The sequence below is a fragment of the Daktulosphaira vitifoliae genome, unplaced genomic scaffold (assembly GCF_025091365.1).
Source record: "Daktulosphaira vitifoliae isolate Bord-2020 unplaced genomic scaffold, ASM2509136v1 Scaffold_3, whole genome shotgun sequence".
In the NCBI taxonomy this organism is placed as follows: Eukaryota; Metazoa; Arthropoda; class Insecta; order Hemiptera; family Phylloxeridae; genus Daktulosphaira; species Daktulosphaira vitifoliae.
In genome coordinates, this window is record NW_026099574.1 from 4,474,424 (window position 1) to 4,497,414 (window position 22,991).

The 22,991-nt window shown below is 28.5% G+C and overlaps 4 protein-coding genes across 5 annotated transcripts in view; 2 read left to right on the forward strand and 2 right to left on the reverse strand.

Annotated features, from left to right (window-relative positions):
- Positions 1-334: 334 nt before the first annotated feature.
- On the reverse strand, positions 335-3,923 carry LOC126902879 (U2 small nuclear ribonucleoprotein A'). Its single transcript, XM_050680548.1, has 6 exons — positions 3,711-3,923; positions 1,392-1,539; positions 1,089-1,317; positions 897-1,020; positions 581-730; positions 335-511 (listed from the first exon to the last, which is right to left on the reverse strand). The coding sequence occupies exons 1-6, from the start codon at positions 3,790-3,792 to the stop codon at positions 447-449; spliced, it is 798 nt and encodes a 265-aa protein (XP_050536505.1). The 5' UTR covers positions 3,793-3,923; the 3' UTR covers positions 335-446.
- A 144-nt stretch (positions 3,924-4,067) lies between these two features.
- Positions 4,068-10,184, forward strand: LOC126902876 (cullin-associated NEDD8-dissociated protein 1). The gene is made up of 18 exons (XM_050680543.1): positions 4,068-4,318; positions 4,385-4,554; positions 4,826-5,039; positions 5,107-5,252; positions 5,371-5,514; positions 5,579-6,024; positions 6,593-6,726; positions 6,806-6,966; positions 7,027-7,232; positions 7,305-7,588; positions 7,654-7,785; positions 7,846-8,163; positions 8,230-8,390; positions 8,463-8,661; positions 8,742-9,188; positions 9,250-9,493; positions 9,578-9,724; positions 9,807-10,184. The coding sequence occupies exons 1-18, from the start codon at positions 4,277-4,279 to the stop codon at positions 9,944-9,946; spliced, it is 3,735 nt and encodes a 1,244-aa protein (XP_050536500.1). The 5' UTR covers positions 4,068-4,276; the 3' UTR covers positions 9,947-10,184.
- A 3,789-nt stretch (positions 10,185-13,973) lies between these two features.
- On the reverse strand, positions 13,974-17,159 carry LOC126902877 (transmembrane protein 205). Its single transcript, XM_050680544.1, has 4 exons — positions 16,709-17,159; positions 15,870-16,075; positions 15,213-15,379; positions 13,974-15,140 (listed from the first exon to the last, which is right to left on the reverse strand). Exons 1-4 carry the CDS (start codon positions 17,020-17,022, stop codon positions 14,868-14,870), a joined length of 960 nt encoding a protein of 319 aa, XP_050536501.1. The 5' UTR covers positions 17,023-17,159; the 3' UTR covers positions 13,974-14,867.
- Positions 17,160-21,507: 4,348 nt separating this feature from the next.
- LOC126900191 (zinc transporter 2-like) overlaps positions 21,508-22,991 on the forward strand; it is a 48,978-nt gene continuing 47,494 nt past the window's right edge. Inside the window, exon 1 of one of the 2 annotated variants that reach the window (XM_050675699.1) lies at positions 21,508-21,647. In XM_050675699.1, coding sequence (XP_050531656.1) covers positions 21,603-21,647 — 45 coding nt within the window. In that variant the 5' untranslated portion in view covers positions 21,508-21,602. The remainder of the gene's footprint in view (positions 21,648-22,991) is intronic. The other variant, XM_050675698.1, reaches the window with a different exon arrangement.

Genomic DNA, 22,991 nt, shown 5'->3' on the forward strand with positions numbered 1-22,991 from the left:
CTATAATACTTACCTGGAAAATATAAAAAATTCATTTTTCAAGAATAACTCTTATGAAAATATTCTATGTACATTAATGGAAAATAACTGAATGTAACCTTTCATATTATTCTTTTTCATTTCATTAATACAAGGTGTTTTTATAGTAAAAGTAAGAAATAAACAAATATTATGTATGCTAATTAATAGCAAACTATTTTGGATATACTATTCAATTTAAATAGAGTTAGCAAGTTTCAAATGTCTTCAGGAAATAATATAAGATATATATATCTATATACAGCATAAATATATCATGCTATCTGGAAAGTGCAATCAACTAATAGATCAAAAGTAATATATATCTGTTCTTATCATTTAATAAACTGATGCTTATTTAAAAAAATATTTATATATATATATATTATAAAATTATTTAAAGGCAAAACCTTTAAATAATAAATATATTAATGTTCCATTGATGTTGGTTCATTTTCATCATCATCATCATCAAACTCTTCAACATTTTCTTCTAAAAAATTATAAAAAAAAATTATTGAAAATAAGAACAAATAGTACTAGTTGGTGATTGTATAATTACCATCACCATTCTGTTTCTTGGACTTATTTTTGGGATCTTTGTTAGGTATTTGTCCAGCCTGCAATAACTTAGTTAAATGTTCAACTTCTTCTAATGATGTTGCTTCAGCTATTGCTTTTCTAATCATCCACATATCTTCCTTAGAATGTCCTAAAATAATAAAATATAATAAAAACTAACTGAATAAGAACATAATAAAGCTGAATTTTAACACAACAATGTTATTTACTTAAAAATTCAAAGAAATATAAATTTTTATATATTAAGAATTAGTAAATAAATATTGACTTCATTAAAAATTTGATTATCTAGGTACCATTAGTTTTCCTGCCCTCGAGTAATCCTTCACCAGGGACAAATTGATTTGATTTTTTCACTAATTTTTTTTTTAATTCTTTTCCTTCTTTTCCTTTGAATAGTGTTTTGGCTGCTTCATATTCCTATTCATATTCATAAAATACCATTTTAAATTACAATTATTTTTGATCATTTATACAGACTAAATTACCTTTAATTTCACTTTCCTGAAGTCTAGTATTCTCACTTGAGGTATTTTATGTGCAACATAAAGTCGGTAATGCTCTTTTGACGTGACTGGGTTATGTAATAAACTTAACATCTTTAATTTAGGTAGTGTTGCCAGTGGATCTAAATCTCCAAGCTCTTGAATTTGATTGCCAGTAAGAATTAATGATTCTAAATTTGGCAAACATTGCTCAAGATTATCAGCAATTCGACTAAAAATAATTATGAATACTAATAAAAACAACTACATTCATAAATTTATATTTTAACAGCATAATCAACTTACACAATTGAATTGTTATTAAATATTAAGTTTTTCAATCTTCTTAGATAAGCAAACCCGTCAATTTTTCTAATATCATTATCAGAAAAGTCTATAGTATCAAATTGATCGAGTGTAGCTCCCATATTTTCAATTAATGGAATCTTATAACCTGTAACAAATTTATCAGTATAAAAATAAATAAAACAGTTATTTGACTAACCACATTAATTATTTTATTTTATAGTATATTATATATAGTTCCTATATATATATTAGGGTGTCCCTCAAAAATCGAATGTCTTTTTTTTTTTTTTATGCTACCTTTTAATTGTTTTTTAATGGTCATAAAAATGAGCTGTGTAAAATTTGGGACCAATCCATTAAGGTTAACCCTTGTCCCTGGGCCTATCAATGTATTATTACATTTTGTCTAAAAATCAAGCATTATTGCTGTATGAAACTTTAGTACAATGGAACACAAATAAATCAGTAAAGGCTTTATCTTTTGATACAACTGCTGTAAATAGTGGTAATTTAGGAGGTACTTGTGTTTTGTTGGAACAACTTTTAGAAAAAGAATCACTTTATTTACCTTGCTGCCACCATATATTTGAAACTGCTCAAAAGCATTGGCGATAGTAAAATTAGTTGTACTACTGGTAAAAGCTTGCCAATTTCAAACTATTTCAGCAGGCTTGGAATGATTTAAATAAAGAAATTTTTAAATCCTATATTTTTTAAAGAAATAGTAAAGCAATTATAGGACTGGAACTTCAGAAGATAATAATTTTTGACAACAAAAGAATGACTTTAAAGAATTCTTCGATTTAACGTTAATTTTTTTTGGGTGTAAAGAGTCATAATTTATTTTTTCATAAGCCAGGTGTTATTCATCATGCTTGATGGATGACCATGGCCATTCATAGTCTCAAATTATATATATTTAGGAGACAAATTTAAACTTACTAGTAGGAAACACAAGGATTTTGTGATGTTTATTTGTTTTTGGTACTAATTTATGTTGAAATGTGGTTTACAGCACCATATAATGATTTGAATTTTGTTAAATACATCGAGTTGCGCTTTCTAAATTTGTAAATCACTTATGATACTTAAGTCCACAATCCATTTTTTGATAATAAAAAGATGTTAATATTAAAAGAAAAATGGCCACTCATCTTAATTCAACATCAAGTTAGACAACAAAACGTTAGAAATTAAACCAATCCAATATAACCAATTTTGTAAAAAAGAATATTGAATATTTTGTATCAAAAAAATGTAGGATTCTTTTAAACTATTTAATCTGATTAAATAGTTTAAACACTGATTTTTTGAAAATTGATCCTTTATTAAGTAAAAAAAGTACATAAACAAAACATTTTTGTACTAAAGTTATTATTTTAAACAAAATAAATAAAAAATGTTTAATAACAAGTAAAGTATTTCATAAAATAAAATTGTTATAGTAAAATCAGATTTGTTTTCTATCAATAAAATAATAAATCTAGCATAATTATCGTACTTGGCATAAAAAATTTAACTTTTACGATTTTTGAACGAATAAGCGTTTTCCAATAAATAAAATGAAAATAAATAAATAAAAATAAACAAAATCAGTTATAATGTACTTTTACTGTATGTAATGTTTTTGTGGGCTATTTATTAAGAAAATAACATTGAAGTTATTATTTTTGAATTTCTTGTAAAATTTCCTTTATTTGAGTTTTAATTTCATAATTCTAAGTTTAGTTATTTCTATTAAATTTGCCTCTTCAACTCAATTTAATAGGTCTGGGGCATGGGTTAACCTTAATGGATCGGTCCCAAATTTAGCACAGCTCATTTTTATGACCATTAAATAACAATTAAGGGGTAGCGTAAAAAAAAGAAAGACATTTGATTTTTGAGGGCCACCCTAATATATATGTATACATTTAATTATGTAAAATCCATATGACATATAGATCAATTCAAATTGGACATTTTAAGTAGTTATAGCTATCAAGATTATATATACTTCAATTTTTGTGACTCCTAAAGTTTTTGAACTGACTAATTCAAGTATAAATTTAAATGATTATCGTAAAAACAATTTAATTCTTAAGTACAGCTAATAGTAAAGAGAGGCTTTTTGGACATTTTTTTGTTAAATTATTTAAATCTTAATATATTGTTATAGGTTGAAAGTGCTAGATAAATTTATCAAAATTAAACTACGATAAGATAACCAAAGTTAGAGATTTTATAAGAAGGATATTAACATTTTTTAACAATAATAAAAGAGTATATTAGAAGTAAACAAACATATTTTCTATACACATTATACATTTAACATACCTCGTAAATCTAATTCTCTATCCTTGACCGGATTAATGAACTGATAGGAATTCATAATAAGTTCTGTAGTTAACTTAACCATCTTTTAAAATTATGTATGAATTTAATTCTTATAAAATACGTTGTGCGGATTTTTAAACGACACAGTACTTTAAAAATAGTGTGCATCAACGATTCATAAAAAACTACATGTCAAAGCCAGTATGTTATTTTGATTAGGGAAAAACGTAAATACACAACAGCCAAATAACCATTAGTTAATGATAACATAAATCAATAAAGCAACCATGGTAATCTCATAAATTTCGAGGAGAATATAAAATTATAATCAGTTTTTTTACACAACAAAAATTTTACTTCACTAGCTAGTTGCCGATTCACCGTGTGTTATTTGTATATGTAATTTATCTTGAAGTTAAATTAAAATTTATAGTGAAGTGAAAAACTCATTTAATGGGAAATAATATTATTTAATGCGTAATTTATGTGTAGCCCACTTGTTTTTACCTTCATAGTATAGTATTAATTTATGTTGGGTTGACATTTTAAATAACTAAATAATCATCATGGCTAACGTTTCTTACCAAATAGCTCATTTACTCGAGAAAGTAAAGAATTAAATTTTATTAATAGCCAAGTAATCATATTTCTTATGTATATGAACACTTTTTCAGATGACTTCGAGTGATAAAGACTTCCGATTTATGGCTACTAATGATCTTATGTCAGAATTACAAAAAGATAGTATTAAACTGGATGATGATTCAGAACGTAAAGTGGTTAAAATGCTTTTGAGGCTATTGGAAGACAAAAATGGAGAAGTACAAAATCTTGCTGTGAAGTGGTAAATTTTGTATCAATTTACTTATACACAATATAAATGTATTAACTTGTTTTTATACCTAGCTTATTTAACATCTGTTGGGATTGATAATTAAATATATTACTATAAAATTAATTACTATATAAATGACAAAATTGTGTGTTAAATTATATTAAAAAAATTAATTTTTTTTTAATAATAATTCAAGTATAATATTTTCTATTTTCTAACAACATTTAAGTAGTGTAATGTATTTTCATATAAAGAGTAAATAAAATACATAATATTTTAGCTTGGGTCCTCTTGTAAACAAAGTTAAAGAAAATCAAGTAGAAACCATTGTTGATGCTCTTTGTACTAATATGATATCTGAAAATGAACAACTAAGAGATATTTGTAGTATTGGATTAAAAACTGTTATCAGTGAATTACCTATAACCAATACATACTTGGCTGCTAATGTGTGTAGAAGAATTACAGGCAAACTTACTAGTGCTATTGAAAAGGTAGATTTCTAACTTAATTTTATGAGTTGTTACTTATTTTATATTATTAAATTATTTATTCTTGCAGCAAGATGTTTCTGTTCAATTAGAAGCTTTAGACATACTTGCAGATCTCTTATCTAGATTTGGATCATTGTTACTTGAATTTCATCAGGCAATTCTTAAATCATTATTACCACAACTTACTTCATCAAGGCAAGCTGTGAGAAAAAGGTAAATATAACAAAATTGATTAAATATTTATTTTTATAAATATATACTAACAATTTTTAGCTAAAAAAGTTACCAATTATGCATTTTAGCTTAATTTAAATTTAATTTAATTTTTCAGAACAATTGTTGCTCTTGGACATTTAGTGCTATCTTGTAATCAGCAACTGTATAGTAAACTTATAGATTACCTCGTTAATGACTTGTCTACTAAAGCACCAGCAGCTAGGTCTAAAACATCAATTCAATGTATAGCAGCTATATGGTCAGTTTCTAAGAATTTTTTTTTTTTTTAATAATAATTGTATTAACAATATTTTTAAATGTAGTCGACAAGCTGGCCATCGTTTTGGTGTTCACATAGATCGTGTGGTTCCATTAATTCAAGCACCATTAATTGAAGGCAGTGCTGAAGATGATGAGTTACGAGAGTACTGTTTACAGGCTTTTGATGCATTTGTTAATCGTTGCCCTAGTGAAACAGCAGCTTATACAAATGATATTATTAAATTATGCTTAGAGTATTTAGCATATGATCCTAACTACAATTATGATGATAATGGTGAAAATGGTGAGGATAATTTTATGGATACAAATGATGGAGATGATTTAGAGGATGAAGATGATGAAGATGACTATTCTGATGATGATGATATGAGTTGGAAAGTTAGACGAGCAGCTGCCAAATGTTTAGAAGGAATTATTGTTACCAGAAAAGATTTAATTTCAGATATGTACAGAAGTGTTTCTAAGTCATTAATACAAAGATTTAAAGGTAAATATTGTGGCGTAAATTAGATTACTAAATACTACTTAAAAAATATGCATACAAGTTACGACCAGAAAGTAAAGTTATAAGTTACTATAGGTCAAAGAATAATTTTTTTTTTTTCAAATTCATGTAATTATTATGTAAAGCAAGTCTCTGTGATCAAAATGAAGTGTATAGTAAATCTGTGTGATGAAAAATGCTATCACACATTCAATTTTCATTGAGAAAGTCTTTGACCATTCACTCCACCTTTATTCAGTATGCAAACATATTGTCTTTCATTTTATTTAATAAATTTATCCCCATTATTCCTTAAAACAAGTTGAGTGTCTGTCTGACAAATGATTCAAGACTTATAGGTTTAGAGAATTATTAGGGGTTATAATTTCAAAGATTGACTTATTTTTAACTCTAAAATAATATAGAAACAATAATTTACTGACAGTAAAAGTAATTTATTTTATATTCCTTATTGCTTAATCATTAATAATAGGTATTGTTATTAAAAGCTATATGTATTTTGTAATAGTAACTTTAACCAGGAATATAAAATTATTATTTTTAATTGCAGAAAGAGAAGAAAATGTTAAAAGTGACATATTACATGTTTATATGGCATTGTTAAAACAGACTAAGCTAACCAGCAATAATTTTAGTGCCGATATTGCTGATGAAGATTCTGCTATGTATCTTTTACAGTCTCAAGTATGTATTTATATTTTATTTTAAAGATATTAAAAATACTAATTGCAATATCATAAAATTTAAACCAATCATTACATAGGTTCCTGCCATTGTTAAAGCAATTTATACACAAATGAAGGAAAGAAGTGTAAAAACTCGCACTGATTGTCTAGCTCTCTTAAAAGAACTTGTTATTGTTCTTCCTGGTGCCTTAACTAATCATATTGGAACTCTAATCCCTGGTATTCAATTTTCATTAAGGTAATTCATGAAAAAAAAAAAAAAAAAAAATTATTTTTTTAAATCTTGATATATGTTTAGTGATAAAAAATCAAGTAGTAATATGAAAATTGATACACTGTCATTTATTTATTGTGTGCTAACCTCACATCCACCAGAAATTTTTCATCCATGGGTAGATCAGTTAATCCCTCCTATTGTAACAGCTGTTGGAGATCCATTTTATAAAATAACTGCTGAAGCACTACTAGTATTACAAGAAATGGTGAAAGTTATTCGTCCATTAGGTAAGTATTTTATTTTAATTTTTGTAGTTAAAAATAAATTTCTATTACAACTTATGATTTCTCTATTTATAGATTGTAAACAACAATTTGATTTTACTGTTTATGCTGTACAGTTGTATAATTGTACTTACTCGCGTTTAAAAACATCTGATATCGATCAAGAAGTCAAAGAGAGATCCATTTCATGTATGGGACAGATAATTTGCAATCTAGGTGATGTATTACAAAATGAATTACAAATCTGTTTACCTATTTTCTTGGATCGTTTACGTAATGAAATCACCAGACTAACAACGGTTAAAGCATTAATAAAAGTAGCTGGCTCACCGTTAAAAATTAATTTATCTTCTATTTTAGTAAGTTAATTTAGTTTTAAATAAAACTTAAAAAGTGATAACTGTTACATGATTTTTGATCTTAGAATGATGGTGTTTTAATTTTGGCTTCTTTTCTTCGCAAAAATCAAAGAGCATTAAAACTCAGTACATTATCTCTTCTAAATATGCTATTAAATAACTTCCATGCTGAATTTTCCGCTGAATTATTAAACAAGGTTTGTATAAACTTGAACTTCTCTGTTATCTTATATTGTCCAATTATTTTTTATTTTTAGATACTTGTTGAATTGCCACAATTGATAAATGAATCAGATTTACATATTGCTCAACTAACACTTTCTTTGCTTACAACTATAATAAAAATTCAACCTTTGGCAATGTCATACTCTTCAAACATAATAATGCCAGAAGTAATGACATTGGCTAAATCTCCTTTGCTTCAAGGAGCAGCCTTGAATGCAATTTTATCATTCTTTCAATCTCTGGTTGCTACAAATGTACCCCAATTTGGATATCAAGAACTAGTTACACTCTTAGTATCACCCTTGATGGCTCAATCCACAGGCACACCTACTTTAACACTGCATAAACAAGTAAATAGCTTATAATTCGATTCTATTAAATGTAAAGTATTAATTTGCTTTTTGTTTTTTTTGTAGGCTTATCATTCATTAGCCAAATGTGTTGCTGCTTTGACTGCTACTCAACCAACACAAGCTATGGGAATTATTAATAGTTTTATGACTGAATTAATTAATCCATCAAATGACCAACAGCATATTTTTTCACTTTTAGTTATTGGTGAGGTTGGAAGACATATGTAAGTTCTATGTACAATTTTCTATGATACTGTGTTATGCAAATTTTTACAATTTATATACTGTTTCAATAGAGATTTAAGTTCTGTGCCAAATTTAAAAGAAACTATTTTACAATCATTCCTATCAAATTCAGAAGAAATCAAGTCTTCCGCTAGCTACAGTTTAGGAAGCATATCTATTGGAAACTTAGAGCAATATTTACCATTTATACTTGAAGAAATTGACATGCAACCAAAACGGCAATACTTGTTACTACATTCTTTAAAAGAAGTAAGAAATAATGAAAGTATTTACTAATTTTTTCTGAAATATAAAAAATATCACTTTTTACCTATATATATTTATGTAAGATAATTACGTTCGAGTCATCTACTCCAAATGGCATAGAAAATTTAAAACCTTTTGTACCTGCTATTTGGCAACAGTTATTTAAACATTGTGAATGTACTGAAGAAGGCACACGCAATGTCGTAGCAGAATGTTTAGGGAAATTAACTCTAATTGATCCATACAATCTATTGCCTAATTTGCAATCATCACTATCTTCATCTTCTGCACTCATGAGAACTACTTTGCTAACTGCTGTGAAATTCACAATATCAGACCAACCTCAACCTATTGACATGTTACTCCGGCAAAATATGGGCCAATTTTTAAGTGCATTAACCGATCCTGATATAAATGTCAGAAGAGTAACTTTGATTGCATTTAATTCAGCTGCTCATAACAAACCTTCATTAGTCAGAGATCTCCTTGATACTGTTCTACCAAAACTATATGCTGAAACAATTGTTAAGGTACTCATTATTTTCTTGTCGTATACATTTTTGTGTAATTTAATTTTTTTTTAAATTTTAGAAAGAATTAATTCGTGAAGTAGAAATGGGTCCATTTAAACACACTGTTGATGACGGATTAGACATTAGAAAAGCTGCTTTTGAATGCATGTACACATTGTTAGATTCTTGTTTAGATCGCTTAGACATATTTGAATATTTGAATTATTTGGAAAATGGTCTTCGTGATCATTATGATATTAAAATGCTTACTTATCTCATGGTATCAAGAATGGCTCAAATTGTACCAAGTGCAGTCTTGCAAAGTAAGTTGTAATAATTATTTTATTTTATTTTATCTAATTAAATTTTTTTAATGAAAAATTTCTCATGTTGAATACAAATTTCAGGACTTGATAAAATTGCTGAACCTTTAAAGCAAACTTGTATGTTGAAAATAAAAGCTAATTCTGTAAAACAAGAATTTGAAAAAATGGAAGAGTTGAAAAGATCAGCTATGCGTGCTGTTGTTAATTTACAAACAATTCCAGATTCTGGTAATAAAGGCCACAAAAAAATATATATATTTAAGACGTTAAACTAATTTTTAATAATATAATATTTCATTTCTTTTTTTAGATAAAAATCCACACATGAGTGATTTTGTATGTCAGATCAAAAATTCTCCTGAATTAAATACAATTTATGAATCTGTACAAAGAGACAGTTCTGGAATAATTGGAGACAATCATTCAATGCCTATGGATGTTAGTGAATAAATTGTATGTGCTCTTCTAGTGGTTTTTTTGAACCATTATTCTAATTATTTGGTAAAATTATTACTATTATGTTTATATGAAGTTATAGAAACACTTGTATATAAAAATTATTGAATTGCTGAGATTTCAATTCATGTCCATTTTCGATGTACTAATCTCATTCATATGAAATAATAATTATTAAACATTGAAAAATATAATTTATTATTTTAAAATAAAATTCAAAAAATACATATTACATGTTTATCTTTTTAATATTTAATGTGTAATCTTGCGGATTATTTTATATTAGGGTTACAAATAATCAATTATTTTAAACTATAGTGTTAAGTTATTTTTCAGGTAAATGAATTTAAAAAATCACATAATATTTTTCTGGTAATATTATGTTTATACTTACAAAATGATAGAATTTTAACTTAACAACTGTTAAAGTGTTCAAATTTATGAGTAAATATTTTCATTATCTGATATTGAAAAATTTTACTTTTAGGAGTTCTTCTTAACTAGAAACTAAAATTGATTAAATTTAAAATTTAATTATTTATAAAAATATACTAATTTTTAATTGTAAAATAATTATTTTATATGAAAAAAAATTGCAGAGTACAATGGCAATGATGAAAAATATATTACAGTAAATATAATATCTAATTATATTATAATATTATATATATTATATATATTAGAATTATATAGAATAAATGCTGAACCTTCAATAACTTGAAATTGAAATTTTACCGATAATGTAACATTGAATAAATACAAATAGATAGACTAATTACCAATGCTCAAAAATCGGAATTTGATCCAAAAAATAGTTTAGACCCCTAAAATGGGAAATTTTCGACCACTTAAAAAAATTATGTTTTTGTCCCTGATTGCACCATAAATTGACAAAGAATAGAAAATAGAAAAAGAAAAAGGAATTAATAATCTATTGATTGTAAAATAGTCATAAAAATAAAAAGTACTAATTTTAAAAATTACCATATTTTTTAATATACAAATTTGATTACAATACTCTCATAACTTATTGAGTAAATTTATAGGGGTACCAGCTGTGCTTAGATACTGTTTGATCCATTTTGTTAATATAAATGTTATTGTTAATCAGACAAGAGCGTTAACCCCCGGTGGGTACCGATTTCTTTTGTATTGTATAAAAAGTAGTTTGGCGATGAACTCGTTATCGCAAAAGACGTCACGACGCGTACCCCAAAATGTATATACGAAATAAAGTATTATAAACTAAATTAAAAGTTTTAAGTCGTTTTTATTAATTTAACAGTAAACGTTTTATACAGTCCACTCGGAGACCGAAAACATAATATTATATAATATTTTCGAATTAAGTTTAAGTTTCTGTTTTAATTTAATTTGTTGTAATATATGAGAATTAAACTATGAACTAATTAGTTTATTAACTTAAATAACTCTAGGAAGAATAATTTTTATTTTATTTCTTAAAAAATTATGTGCGATTGGTAATTCATAAATTAAACGTTGAACACATTTTTTTATTCATTTATTAACCAAATAGATGAAACTTGGAAGAATGTAAATTTTGCATTGCTACTAAAATGCCAAATAATGATGAATATTCAAAAATATTTTAAAAATGGCAAGTATGAANAAATGCGAAATAATGATGAATATTCAAAAATATTCTAAAAATGGCAAGTATGAATAATAATTTCATAAATTATGAGACATATTACTTAAATCTTAACTTAGATATAGGAAACATAAGTTTATTAATTGTACTTAATCAATGAATATTATAATTAATCTTGAAATAATCCTTAATGGTTATTTTTATACGGGGCTAGATATAGGCAATTTAGCTACCTACATGTGTGTAATATAATCAAATACCTTGTAGTAATCGTATTCAACATTAAAAAAAAGTGTTGGCATGTAATTACTCTTAAAGCAAATAAAATACAGTACTCTTCAGTCTTTTAACATAGAATCAATTTAGTATCATATATTACTGTGTTATTGTTAAAATGATTACAATTTTAAAATTAATGAATTATTGTTTTTCTATCCATATATTGGATATAAAATTGTGTTATAATAAATCTATTGATGAAATATGAAATTCAGTAAATTCTTAATTATTTGACAACAATTTATTCCTCGTGATTATTTCTACATGCGATAAATCCTTGGCTCAGACACTTGGGGTGATCCGCTGTATGAATCTGTAATGAGCAAACAAAATAAATTCCCTACTAAATTGTAATAATATTTAATAAAAGTACATTAAAGGTATTATATCAGCTATTTTAAGAATCGTTTAGTATAATAAAAATATATTGAATTTCATGACTCTCAATTTGATTAAATCTTTTATTTATCCTCTAATAACAATCGCCAATGAATTACATATTTCATAATTCTTGAAGAATTAAAAATCTTTTTAAAACATGGTAGCAGGTGGTTATAACAATAATACACTCACGGATAGATAATAAAACCTCCGATTAAATGACACTTTAATCTGTGATAAAACTAAATAGCTGTTGTTATCACTGTGGAAAAAACTATAGGATACTTGTGATCTTTTTCATATAGTTTTTATAGTATCATGTGATGAATTGAACAAAATAATTATATAATAAATAAACAAAATAAAAGAGCATGTAGTTAGTGTATTTTAAGGTGTACGAACGTATTTGCAGTATTTTTACAGGGTATATGTTAATTTTCAAAACTAAATATTATAGTATACGTCGCATACCGTTCAAAATACCACTGTGTGAAATCAGTAAAGCATTCAGCCACATGCAAAGAAAACAACTCGGAAAACACGAACTAAGATATAATGGACTGAACAGGAGACCTCATCAGGTCTTAAATAAATTCTTCAAGCATGGAGCAAGTTTCTTTATGAAAATCAAATGATTTTATAATTAAATAAATGCACCAAGTATCATGTGTTCAATATCATTATTGAACATTTGTGTTCGCCTTATATTCTAAAGTACAAAATATATGTGTGTTACATTTTATAGTCTAGATTTTTAATTGATATTTTTTTAAGTCGTAATTATTTTTATCGTAAATCTATGGCAAAAATAAATCTAAGGTAGTTGCACGCCAATAGTATACTTTAATTGTAATTTTTGTTTTTACTTGTTTGGATCAAGAACGTAGGCAAGATATTAAATATTTAGTTTCATTTTCTTTTTTATAAGTAAGGCTGTAAATTGTATGTGTTTATAAATTTTGCTCGAACCACTTTTAAGGGTCCCAAGGTTGTGCAACTTTGTCATATGGTTATATAGTTACGCAGAAATATGTTTTATTTTAAGAGGGAATTAACCCTCCTAATAACCCCTGAAACTATAATATCGGATCAAACACACGATTAAGATTACAAGTCAATTAATAAAAATGTGTACTTGCTGATAGTGTGTCCGAATTAACTTAACGTTATTTATAAATGCATGTAATTCACAGCGCTGTTTATAAGTATAATAAAAATAATTTTGTTTGTGTCGCGCGATTTATGTGACAATTTCTTCAATAGGCTTAATAATCAATTAACAGCGAATCAATTGCTTTTACAAGAAAAAATTTAAACCTATCAATAGCAGCACTGACTATTAGAAAAGTTTTTTAAAAAATACATAATAGTATATAATATTGTATTTGTTCTAATATTTAGATGTAACGTAAACGTAAAACGAATATTTTTCATATCATAAGTAATGTTATTTATTTCATAAGGTAACAATAGTAGTTAAAATTTTAAAAAAGTTTAATTTGAAACTTTGAACAAAAGTGTCAATTTTCTCAAATTTTAAAGAGCTAAATGTTTTTACTAATTAGAAAATTTAGTACTTTGGAGAGATATTTGCATTCATAAAATACCCGAAACCAGTGGCAATATTTATCTTTGCAATAAAATCCAAAATATGGAATTTTGCGGATTGTTTTACTATGCTCCTTCCATTATGAAATTCCAGCTACACCACTGGCTAACGCCCTAAAAAATATAAATAATGAACTCATATTGTTTATACATAATAATTGTATATTTAAATCTAAAAAAATATCCGCAACAATGAGTAATAATATAGGAACGATTAGAATATTCTAACAACAAAAATATCTTAACTAAACATGATACGATCCACCTACGAAATATAAAAAAAATACACTTCACAGTCTTTGACATTGACGATAGTTCTATAGGAACCGTTAAAATTACCAACCGTAGGCCTACATAAATTAATATCATCTCAAAACAATTGAACTTTCGTAAATCTAATTTACATTAAAACGATTAGTATAAAAAAATACATGTATAATATTTTATAATAAATATTTATGTATATAAACAAAGGTTATTCTGTTAGTGTTGGCGCGCCGACTGTCTGTCGTTAAACGGTTCGAGTACCGTAATGCTTTAATGATAATTACAAACATTAATATAAAATGAAATTCCTACCGATAAACTTATACACAAAATAAAACAAAAATTGTACAAAATTACACAAAACAATAAATTTTTTTCTTATTTTATTGTCTATGTTCTAACAAGATAATATTTGCAAACGGCAAACGCTACAAAACCTAGTAAACTTATATCATCAGACCGATTAACCTTTTCAAAATTAAATTCCGACGGGCTAATTTCACTTTAATACAGTTTTCGTAATTCATTTTGTGTCGTTCGCTCAATTTATGAAATCCATTTTGATGATGTTACAAAATAGTACGAATAAAACTAACAATTAAAAAATGTATCTTAAAAATTCTCAAGTTATCGACTAGAGAACAAATAAATAAATACAAAAAATGTTACGCTCGATCATTAATCTATGATCAATCGTGTTTGAACAACCGCGTCGAGGGCGAGTGTCGAGTGTTCTGGTCGTTTGGCAGCATGTGATGTTGCTGAGGACTAGGAGGCGATGTACATCAGGTGGAACGAAGTGCACATCATGGTCACTATGTTGCCGATGGCCACGCACAAATGGACTTGCCGGAAGGCCCGGTGAATGGCCATGTAGTGCGGGCAGTTGACGAGCGGGCCAATGTCATAGTGGCCGACTTCGGTGCCGACGCCAGCTGACTTTTCGATGGCCATTTTAATAGTGATGAGCTTCAGTAGGGGTGGCACAACATACAACCGGATAATGAGTTCCAACAAGAAACACAGACTGAGCACAAACACCTGCACACGAATATGTACACCAGTTAACGCGATCCTTGACGGATGAACATTTAAAAAAAATTTTATAATCACTTGTAGATAAGTGTGCATGTCCCACACGTTTGAAGTCACGTGCATTTTGCCAAATTGTATTAGTGTGATAGCACTGAGCAGGCTGTTCAATGAAAAGTATTTTGGGAAAAGTATTTTCTGGACATCGCCGAACGCGTGTCTCGCTAAGTTGAAGTACAAACTCAATCCTGAAAAAACAATTTACTCGATTATTAAAATTATTCTGAACATTTAAATTCAACGATAAATTGTTAAACATCAAATTCTGTAAAATTATGGAATAACATTATGCGTTTTTGTTTTTTACTATGGCAATAAGTTCGTGCGTAATATCAAGTGCATTCGGAACTTATTTTGAAAATAGAATAAATAAACGTGCCAAAGGAAAACTCGGTTAAATTTAAAAGCCTACGCTTCGTTTTCGCGTGTATATTCGTTTACTGCCAAAGTTGCTTAAATTGAAAAATTGCACTAGGATATATTTGGCACAGGTGATCTCGANGCTTAAATTGAAAAATTGCACTAGGATATATTTGGCACGGGTGATCTCGACTGAGACGTTTCGGTTATTTTTAAAAGCAATGTAATTAAAATTTGAAAAACAAATATGTTCGTTCGTTTTCAGTTTGAAATAATAATACGACTGTACTTGGAAATTATAATGGACAGTGCGCTCACCAGAAATGAATGTCATCCAGAACTGGGCTCCCACGTGAGTGCAAAAGGCGGCCAAGTAGACAAAGTTGACAAAAGTCCTGGGCTTTACATGTTCTTGACCGTCGACTGTATTGGTTTTTTTCATATTGTTTGGAAACATGGATGCAGCTACCAACGTGATGGCCAACAACATGATGACGTGGGCCGGCTGAGCGAAAAACAATATTCTGCGGACAAGAGACAAAATAATTTATGATAAGTCATCGCACTTTTGATGCGGCCCATTTGAAATCGTTACATCGACAGTGGTGTCTCTAATTTGGCAGACTGTGTACTCGGACCATATTATGGACAGAATAATAACACAAAATGGTCGTCAATTAACAGGGCAATATAGTTTTATTGAGCATTATGGGCACGAGCGAAGTCAGACATTATTAATCACACTGCGACAGTGCAATATAATTATTTTATTGTCGTTTTCTAATCCGTTAGAAAGTCGCGCAAAGTAACCGTTATACTAGTTGATGATGAAAAGTCGAATACGAATAATTATCTAAAGGTTACATATTAAAATCACACGGTCATAACTTTTCCAATGTTGAAGTCCGTAAAATCATCATGATGGAATCGTTTTTTAAATGTTACCCACGAGACTGAAACGTACAATAGAGTAAAAAAAAAAAGATACGTGTTTTTGGATGAAATTTGAAGTATGTAACAGGAATGTTTCCATTTAAGGTCGTTCGCAATGAGGGTTGTTAACAACAAACATGTACAATAGACGTCGCGCAGCACATTTACAAATGCTCTTCAGGTAAAATATAAAAAATCGTATGGCACCCGAATTAAATACTCACTTGTACATGGGAGACTTTTGGAAATGTCTCAACAGCTCGACACATTTGTCGAAAGCGTTTTTAGTAGCCGTCGTGGCGGTGGTGAGCAGATCGTCGGGCTTTTGATGGCCAGCTACGTGCACACCGGCGTGATGAAGGCCACCGATATGGTGACCGTGAGGGCGGCCGACGGTTTTCGCTGGTTCTTCGGATGGCGAGTACTCTTGATCGGCTATCGGTTCTTTGGTTCTCAAGTAGTGATAGGCGACCGAGTCGACCCGCCGCGGATCTTCGACGTACGCTGACGACGACATTTTGTTGGCCGTACCGCACATGATGATACTTAAGGCGAAGAGTAATCGTCAGCGTTATCGACAAGTAAAAATACGACGTCTGTTATCGCAACAATTGAAAACTTGGCGTTTTACGTCCGGACGATACGGCCGGCTGGCGTTGGAAAGACTGTAAGACGGCCCTGCTGCGGTTTTTTATAGGCCGCCGTCGCTGTGGTGTACGTGACTAGCGCGCAGGCGGCGTTCACGCGTGGCGCATTCCATCTAAGCGGAGGCGGCAACTTCTTCCAACTTGGTCTCTGTTTGCACGCGGCAGACAAATTTGCGCCGACAAGATAAAAACCAAAATGTAGTTGATAAAAAAATATCCGTTCAAAATTCGGTTGGAATAAGATTTTCTTTTTTTTTTATTCGAGTGTACAAAACGTACACCGTTTAGCACTGCGCGTAGTCGCCTTCGGGATGTCCCACGTAAATCGAGACAGACGAACGACTCGCCACAAGGGGTCAAAGGGTTCGTTGTTGTTGCACCTAATGATGATTCTTTTAGACGGTCTAGGCCGAGGTCATTCGCCAGGCGTCCCGTCTAAACGAACAAGACCGCGGGACGAGAGCACGAGAAAGGACCGGGTAAAACCGATGACCCACCGCAAAGTGTTTGGTCCCAATTGAAATTAACGAATTAGGCGAATGAATTAACGATTCAACGCAAATTCAATAATGTAAAACGGCGCCAAAGTGCATGTTATGTCGAGTCAAGTCTTATCACGTGTGCAACGACAATCAAGCAGAAGATAATCACGTGACGACGAATGTGTAAAATATAGTTTTTTTTTTTGTCCGCATAAAGAATTAAAAAACATTGGAAAGAGTCGAGACAAGGGACAATATTGCACACCAATAACAAATGCAAGTGCAGTGCAGTATGTAAATTATTTGGCAAATACGTTATGCAGACTGTGTTGCAAATGTGTTAACTCGAGCTAGTAAAAAATACATTTTACATCATTATTTTTTCTAAATTGCGTTAGTTAAGTTAAAAAGTATAAAACGTACAATTAATTTTTCACACAGTTTTTTTTAACCGTTCGACTGCCAAATAATTGACATGTTGTACTAATAAATTTAGAAACTAAATTTGCGCCGTTGGATAATGTGGTTAAATAATTTACTCAAGTACGATAAAATAGACGAGCTCGAATGAATTATAATGTAATAGTATGAATGGATAAAACATGCAAGAAGTTTCATATTTTTATACGACATACTTTAGACGGTCTTTAATTTTTCTCTGCTGACCAAATTAACTAGCCCTTGATTTAATTTATACTCTATAGTTTTTTTTTTTTTGTAGTTGAACGATTAATATTGATGTTGATAATTTATTACATTAGGTTGGTTTGTATATTTTGAGTTTTTTTACACATTGTTTATGTAAAAGGACCAAATACATATCGATGGGTTTTTTCAAAACGTATTTCATTACACGGAGGCGCGAGAAAAACTAGGTGGCAATGCGTTTGCCTTGAAAAAAAATTAAGTTCGTTTTGAAAGCGGTTTCATACGAATTTTCATTGTAATGAATTATTCAAATTTAATTGCTTTTTATTAATGGTAAAAATAGCAAATTATTCAAGTAGGTAATTTCCTACTATGTTATTTTATTATTATTCTGAAAATTGCATAGGCCGGGGCGGATTGTCAAAAAAATTTGGCTCGGGAAAATTTATCAGAGCTCCGACTGCTGCCAAATAAAAATGTGAAAAAAAGTTACAAATTCTATTAAATGGGTTTAGTCGTGATAATATGATTGGCTCAACAGGAACTTTCTAGTGTCAAGATGACCCCATTCACCATTATAAAAAACCTTCAAAAAAACAGGCGCTTTACCCGTGTATCAATTAAGTAAAAGGAGTTTTTCAGTGTTATTTTGCACAGTTTCTTCACAATTTTACTTACACAATAGAAAATATTCTCCAAGTCTAGAGAGTATAATATACTCTCTAGATTTAGAGAAAAAAATAATTTTTAAAGAGTTTTTTCTTCTTGATTATTCAATTGAAAGTCGATGTTATGCTGTTGGTTTTATAATAATTTTTTCCCTACTATATTTGAATAAAAAAATAAAAAAGAAGGTGCAATTTTAATGACATATAAGTGATCTATTTTTCATTATTATTGAATTTTTACGCTAAATAATAATAACAGAAGAAAATGTTAGATGATATTTTCAATTGCTCTCAACCAAAAGATTAATTATTATTTTTAATTTGAAGAATACTTCGTAAAAGAAAATTAACATTATGTTTCATTATTACACGAAGACATTGACTGAAACTGTTAGCTATTAATAGAACCAAATTTACTTATTTTAAAAAAATCCTACGAGTGTCATTAAACTCTTTTCGTTTTCTAAATTTGAAATAAAAAAGTGATTAGCAGTTATCTATACTTCTAAACGCCTCAAGACACATGTCAACGCTGTACTAATTCTGAAAAAAAACTGTCTCCACCGTTAAGTGTTTTTTGTTTGATTTTTCTGTTTTAACATAGCTCAAAATAAAATATTTGTTATGCGTTCTCGTGAGATTTTTACTAATAAAATCTCTCAAGTTTAAATATATTTAAACCGTATTCATTTTACTGTGTTCCTTAGGAAATACTTAAAAGGAGTTCGTTGTTGTGACACAATATAAAATAATCTACAGTAACGGAAAAAATTCTAGCTGTGAACAAAAAGGGTTTATCTTATATTTGTCATAGGTACCTATGTGTATGAAAACCACACCCATGTCGTCTTACAAGATAATACAATTGTGGCAAAAAGATGTACTAATGTCGTTTTAAATGCGATAACGAGTACTTAAATAGAACATTTTTTTATATTCATAGCGATTATGATGTTTACATATCTTTCCCTGTGTCCATAACGTTTGATAGTATAGACTAATTGGTTCATTTTAACTGTCACAATAATAAGAAAATTGTCTAAATCTTCAGTTCAATATTACCTTTATTAATAGTTTTGTTTCAGTTTGAGTTAATATCTGAATAGTTGTATTGATTACACAGACTTTAATGGAGCGATTTGGCTTTAAATGAATTTTACTGAGAACTTTAAATTAGTACAAATGAAGTTTTTACTTAGAGATACTCTTTGTAAAAAAAATTATTTGCCGATTTTCATGAATAGATAAACAATTGTGACGTCAGATTGTTGTGAAGTGTTAACTTGTTTAAATTATACATAAGCTACTTCTAAAGTTACTCTCCGAACATTTGTTGACGAATTAACAATTGAAAAATACATATTAGTTGAGTGCTTCCTACTTAAAATCGGCAACGTCAATCAGCTTTGATTTATTCATCGAGGTGTTAAAAATATGTATTTACTTTTTTTAACTTTTATAGAACAAGTAATGAAATTGTTTGTGTATAGAGTATAACATTACATTAATAAATATGGTGTTATCTATTTAAAGTGATTCGTGGTTTAGTATAAATTCATATGAAAATATTTTAATAATGTCTTTTTGATTTTTCTCTTTAGAATACAGTATTTCAAAAAATATGTTCATCCCTATCACGTTTGTAGAGCGAAAAAATCAAATTAATCACATTTTAGCTATTATTGTCTTGCTAAGACAAGAGACTACATTGCCAAGCGAGAATGTCTTGTGGTGATTGTACTATAATAAGAAGTAACAATAAAATATCATGTAAAATTAAAATGATAAAAAAAATGTGTTTGAACTTCACTGGGAGATGTCCAAGAAAATGCATTTGACGGGTTTTATAATGAAGTGTATAAACACATATGGGTTTTGTCACCTTATTATAATCCGTTTTTGTTAAAATTAATCACACTTTAGCTATTATTAACATTATCTAATTGTTTGTTTAACAGTAGCAATCTTATGGCGTTAATTTTAATTAGCGCACTAATTGGTCGCATTCCAAACGGTTCGCCTAAATAGTTCGTTGCAGGGCAAAAACACGCGACACAAGCAATCTGTTCGAATTTGTTACTTGTTATATTTTTCACGCATTTCTCGTTTACGGCATTCGTTAGACAACACCATTCGTTAAAAACAAGTAAAAAAACGTATTGGTGACGCGAAAAAATAAACAACTTCATTAATGTTTTCATACGTCACTACTAATGTAAGCGGAATAACAATAATATTGATTTTAGTATCGAACTCAATGGAATTATAATCAAACGATCTCTTCCAAATAATAATAATTTGATATTATGATTTATTCGTTACGGAAAGCACACAAGGTCAGACAGGCGTCAATAATAATTATTATTTTAAAGACCGCATTATTCAAACGGAGCCATTTGAGTAGATAAACATTTTTGCAGATTAATCATAGCAGAATCATCGATATCTAAGTAATTTTTTAATCGCCCTATCATTGATAGTACAGACTTAGCATATTCCACTGAACAGAGGGGATTTTTCAAAGGCGTTGGATCCAACTGACTTTGTGCCAGGTGACCTCAAATACAAGGGTTAGTTAATCATCAGTTGTGCTAGTGATCATCATTGGTGTCGGTACGTTGAACTCTTTGTTTATCGTTCAAGAGGATCAGTGTACTCCTATTCGGAGAAATTATGGCAGACCACGACGGACTTGTACCAAACTCACCAATGTTTAAAGTAAAAAACCAGTAATGATATTAATGAATTTTTAAATATATATAACCTCTCGAAATTGAACCGTAAAAAAAACTCCTTGTATTCGTATATAATATAAACAAATACAAAGAGTTTTTTTGAATGCATTCATCATGCGTTAGTATTTCAGTTAAAAAAAAAACACAGTATCTCTATTTTTATAATTCTAAAAGACGGTGAATTTTGTAAACTTTGACACCATATAATTCTGTTTTTTTTTTTGTTATACCGTAACTCCCAGAAAAATCATAAGTTAACGGCTGCTTTCATTATCGAGCTACTTAAAATTTTGCTTTAAGAATTCAATCTTATTTTAAGGTTTAATTTACTAATATTTTATGTATTAATTTTATTTTGTGAGGTGTTGAATATAAATTTGTAACCTCAAAGTAGTCTTTGCGTTCAAATAAAATATTAGTATTTAATGACAAATAATTTTCCACAGTCGACATGATTTGTTGGTTGATATTTTTAGTTAATTATTTTTTTTTTGCCAATAATAAGAGATTTAAAATAATTTTTAGTCAGTTTAATCATTTTTAAAATACTCTCAGAAGCAAATTTCAATCTTCCGCAATTTTTCAAATAAGTTATAGTTTTATAAGAATCTATTGAAAACTGATTGCAAAATTAATGTAGCGTATGAAAATTATTACTGATGATTAAGAAATTGCTTCAATGTAGTGCTCACATGTAATCTCATAAATAATTTTTTTAACAATACAACCACATATAAAGTATAAAATATTTTTGGTCAATACATCTAAGACTTGATAGTTGGATTTATATGAAAGCATTTATACGCTTGAATCATCAGATTCAATTTATTCCTTGTTTTTTATATCATTCTATTTAACTGCAAATAGTGAGTCATTATTTTCAACTAATAACGAGCAATTGCCACTGGACATTTTAATAGAATTATGAAGTAGTAAATCCAGATAGCATTTCTAAATTGCAAAAATTATTATTATTACATTCATATCTGTTCCTAAAATTTCTAGTTAAAAATTAAATCGCATCTTGAACGAATTTATAAGTTATTATGTACATAAAATTTGTTTGAAATAAAATGTGTATGTAAAAAAATAAAAGAATAGATTTAATAGCTATGGCTTTGTCAATAATATATGTTTTTCTATTAGACTTCCATAAGGGTTTTCCATTGATATCTTCAATAGAATATATATATTCTATATTTGCTTTCACTTATTACGGTTATTTTTTTAGTAAAAAGTAATAAATAATAAATGTATTCCGTAATTATTCAAAAATAAATAAACATAATTTCGGGCACGACGATTAGTGCAGCCAAACGTATAGCAC

Coding starts and splice junctions, on each gene's coding strand:
- LOC126902876 (XM_050680543.1), top strand. CDS start 4,277: ATGGCTAACGTTTCTTACCAAATAGCTCATTTACTCGAGAAA. Junction 7,233..7,304: donor GAAAGTTATTCGTCCATTAG/GTAAGTATTTTA, acceptor CTCTATTTATAG/ATTGTAAACAACAATTTGAT. Junction 9,725..9,806: donor ACAAACAATTCCAGATTCTG/GTAATAAAGGCC, acceptor TTCTTTTTTTAG/ATAAAAATCCACACATGAGT.
- LOC126902879 (XM_050680548.1), bottom strand. CDS start 3,792: ATGGTTAAGTTAACTACAGAACTTATTATGAATTCCTATCAGTTCATT. Junction 1,318..1,391: donor TTTAATAACAATTCAATTGT/GTAAGTTGATTA, acceptor AATTATTTTTAG/TCGAATTGCTGATAATCTTG. Junction 1,021..1,088: donor TCAGGAAAGTGAAATTAAAG/GTAATTTAGTCT, acceptor GAATATGAATAG/GAATATGAAGCAGCCAAAAC.
- LOC126902877 (XM_050680544.1), bottom strand. CDS start 17,022: ATGTGCGGTACGGCCAACAAAATGTCGTCGTCAGCGTACGTCGAAGAT. Junction 15,380..15,869: donor CTGGATGACATTCATTTCTG/GTGAGCGCACTG, acceptor TTGTTTTTTCAG/GATTGAGTTTGTACTTCAAC. Junction 15,141..15,212: donor ACATGCACACTTATCTACAA/GTGATTATAAAA, acceptor ATTCGTGTGCAG/GTGTTTGTGCTCAGTCTGTG.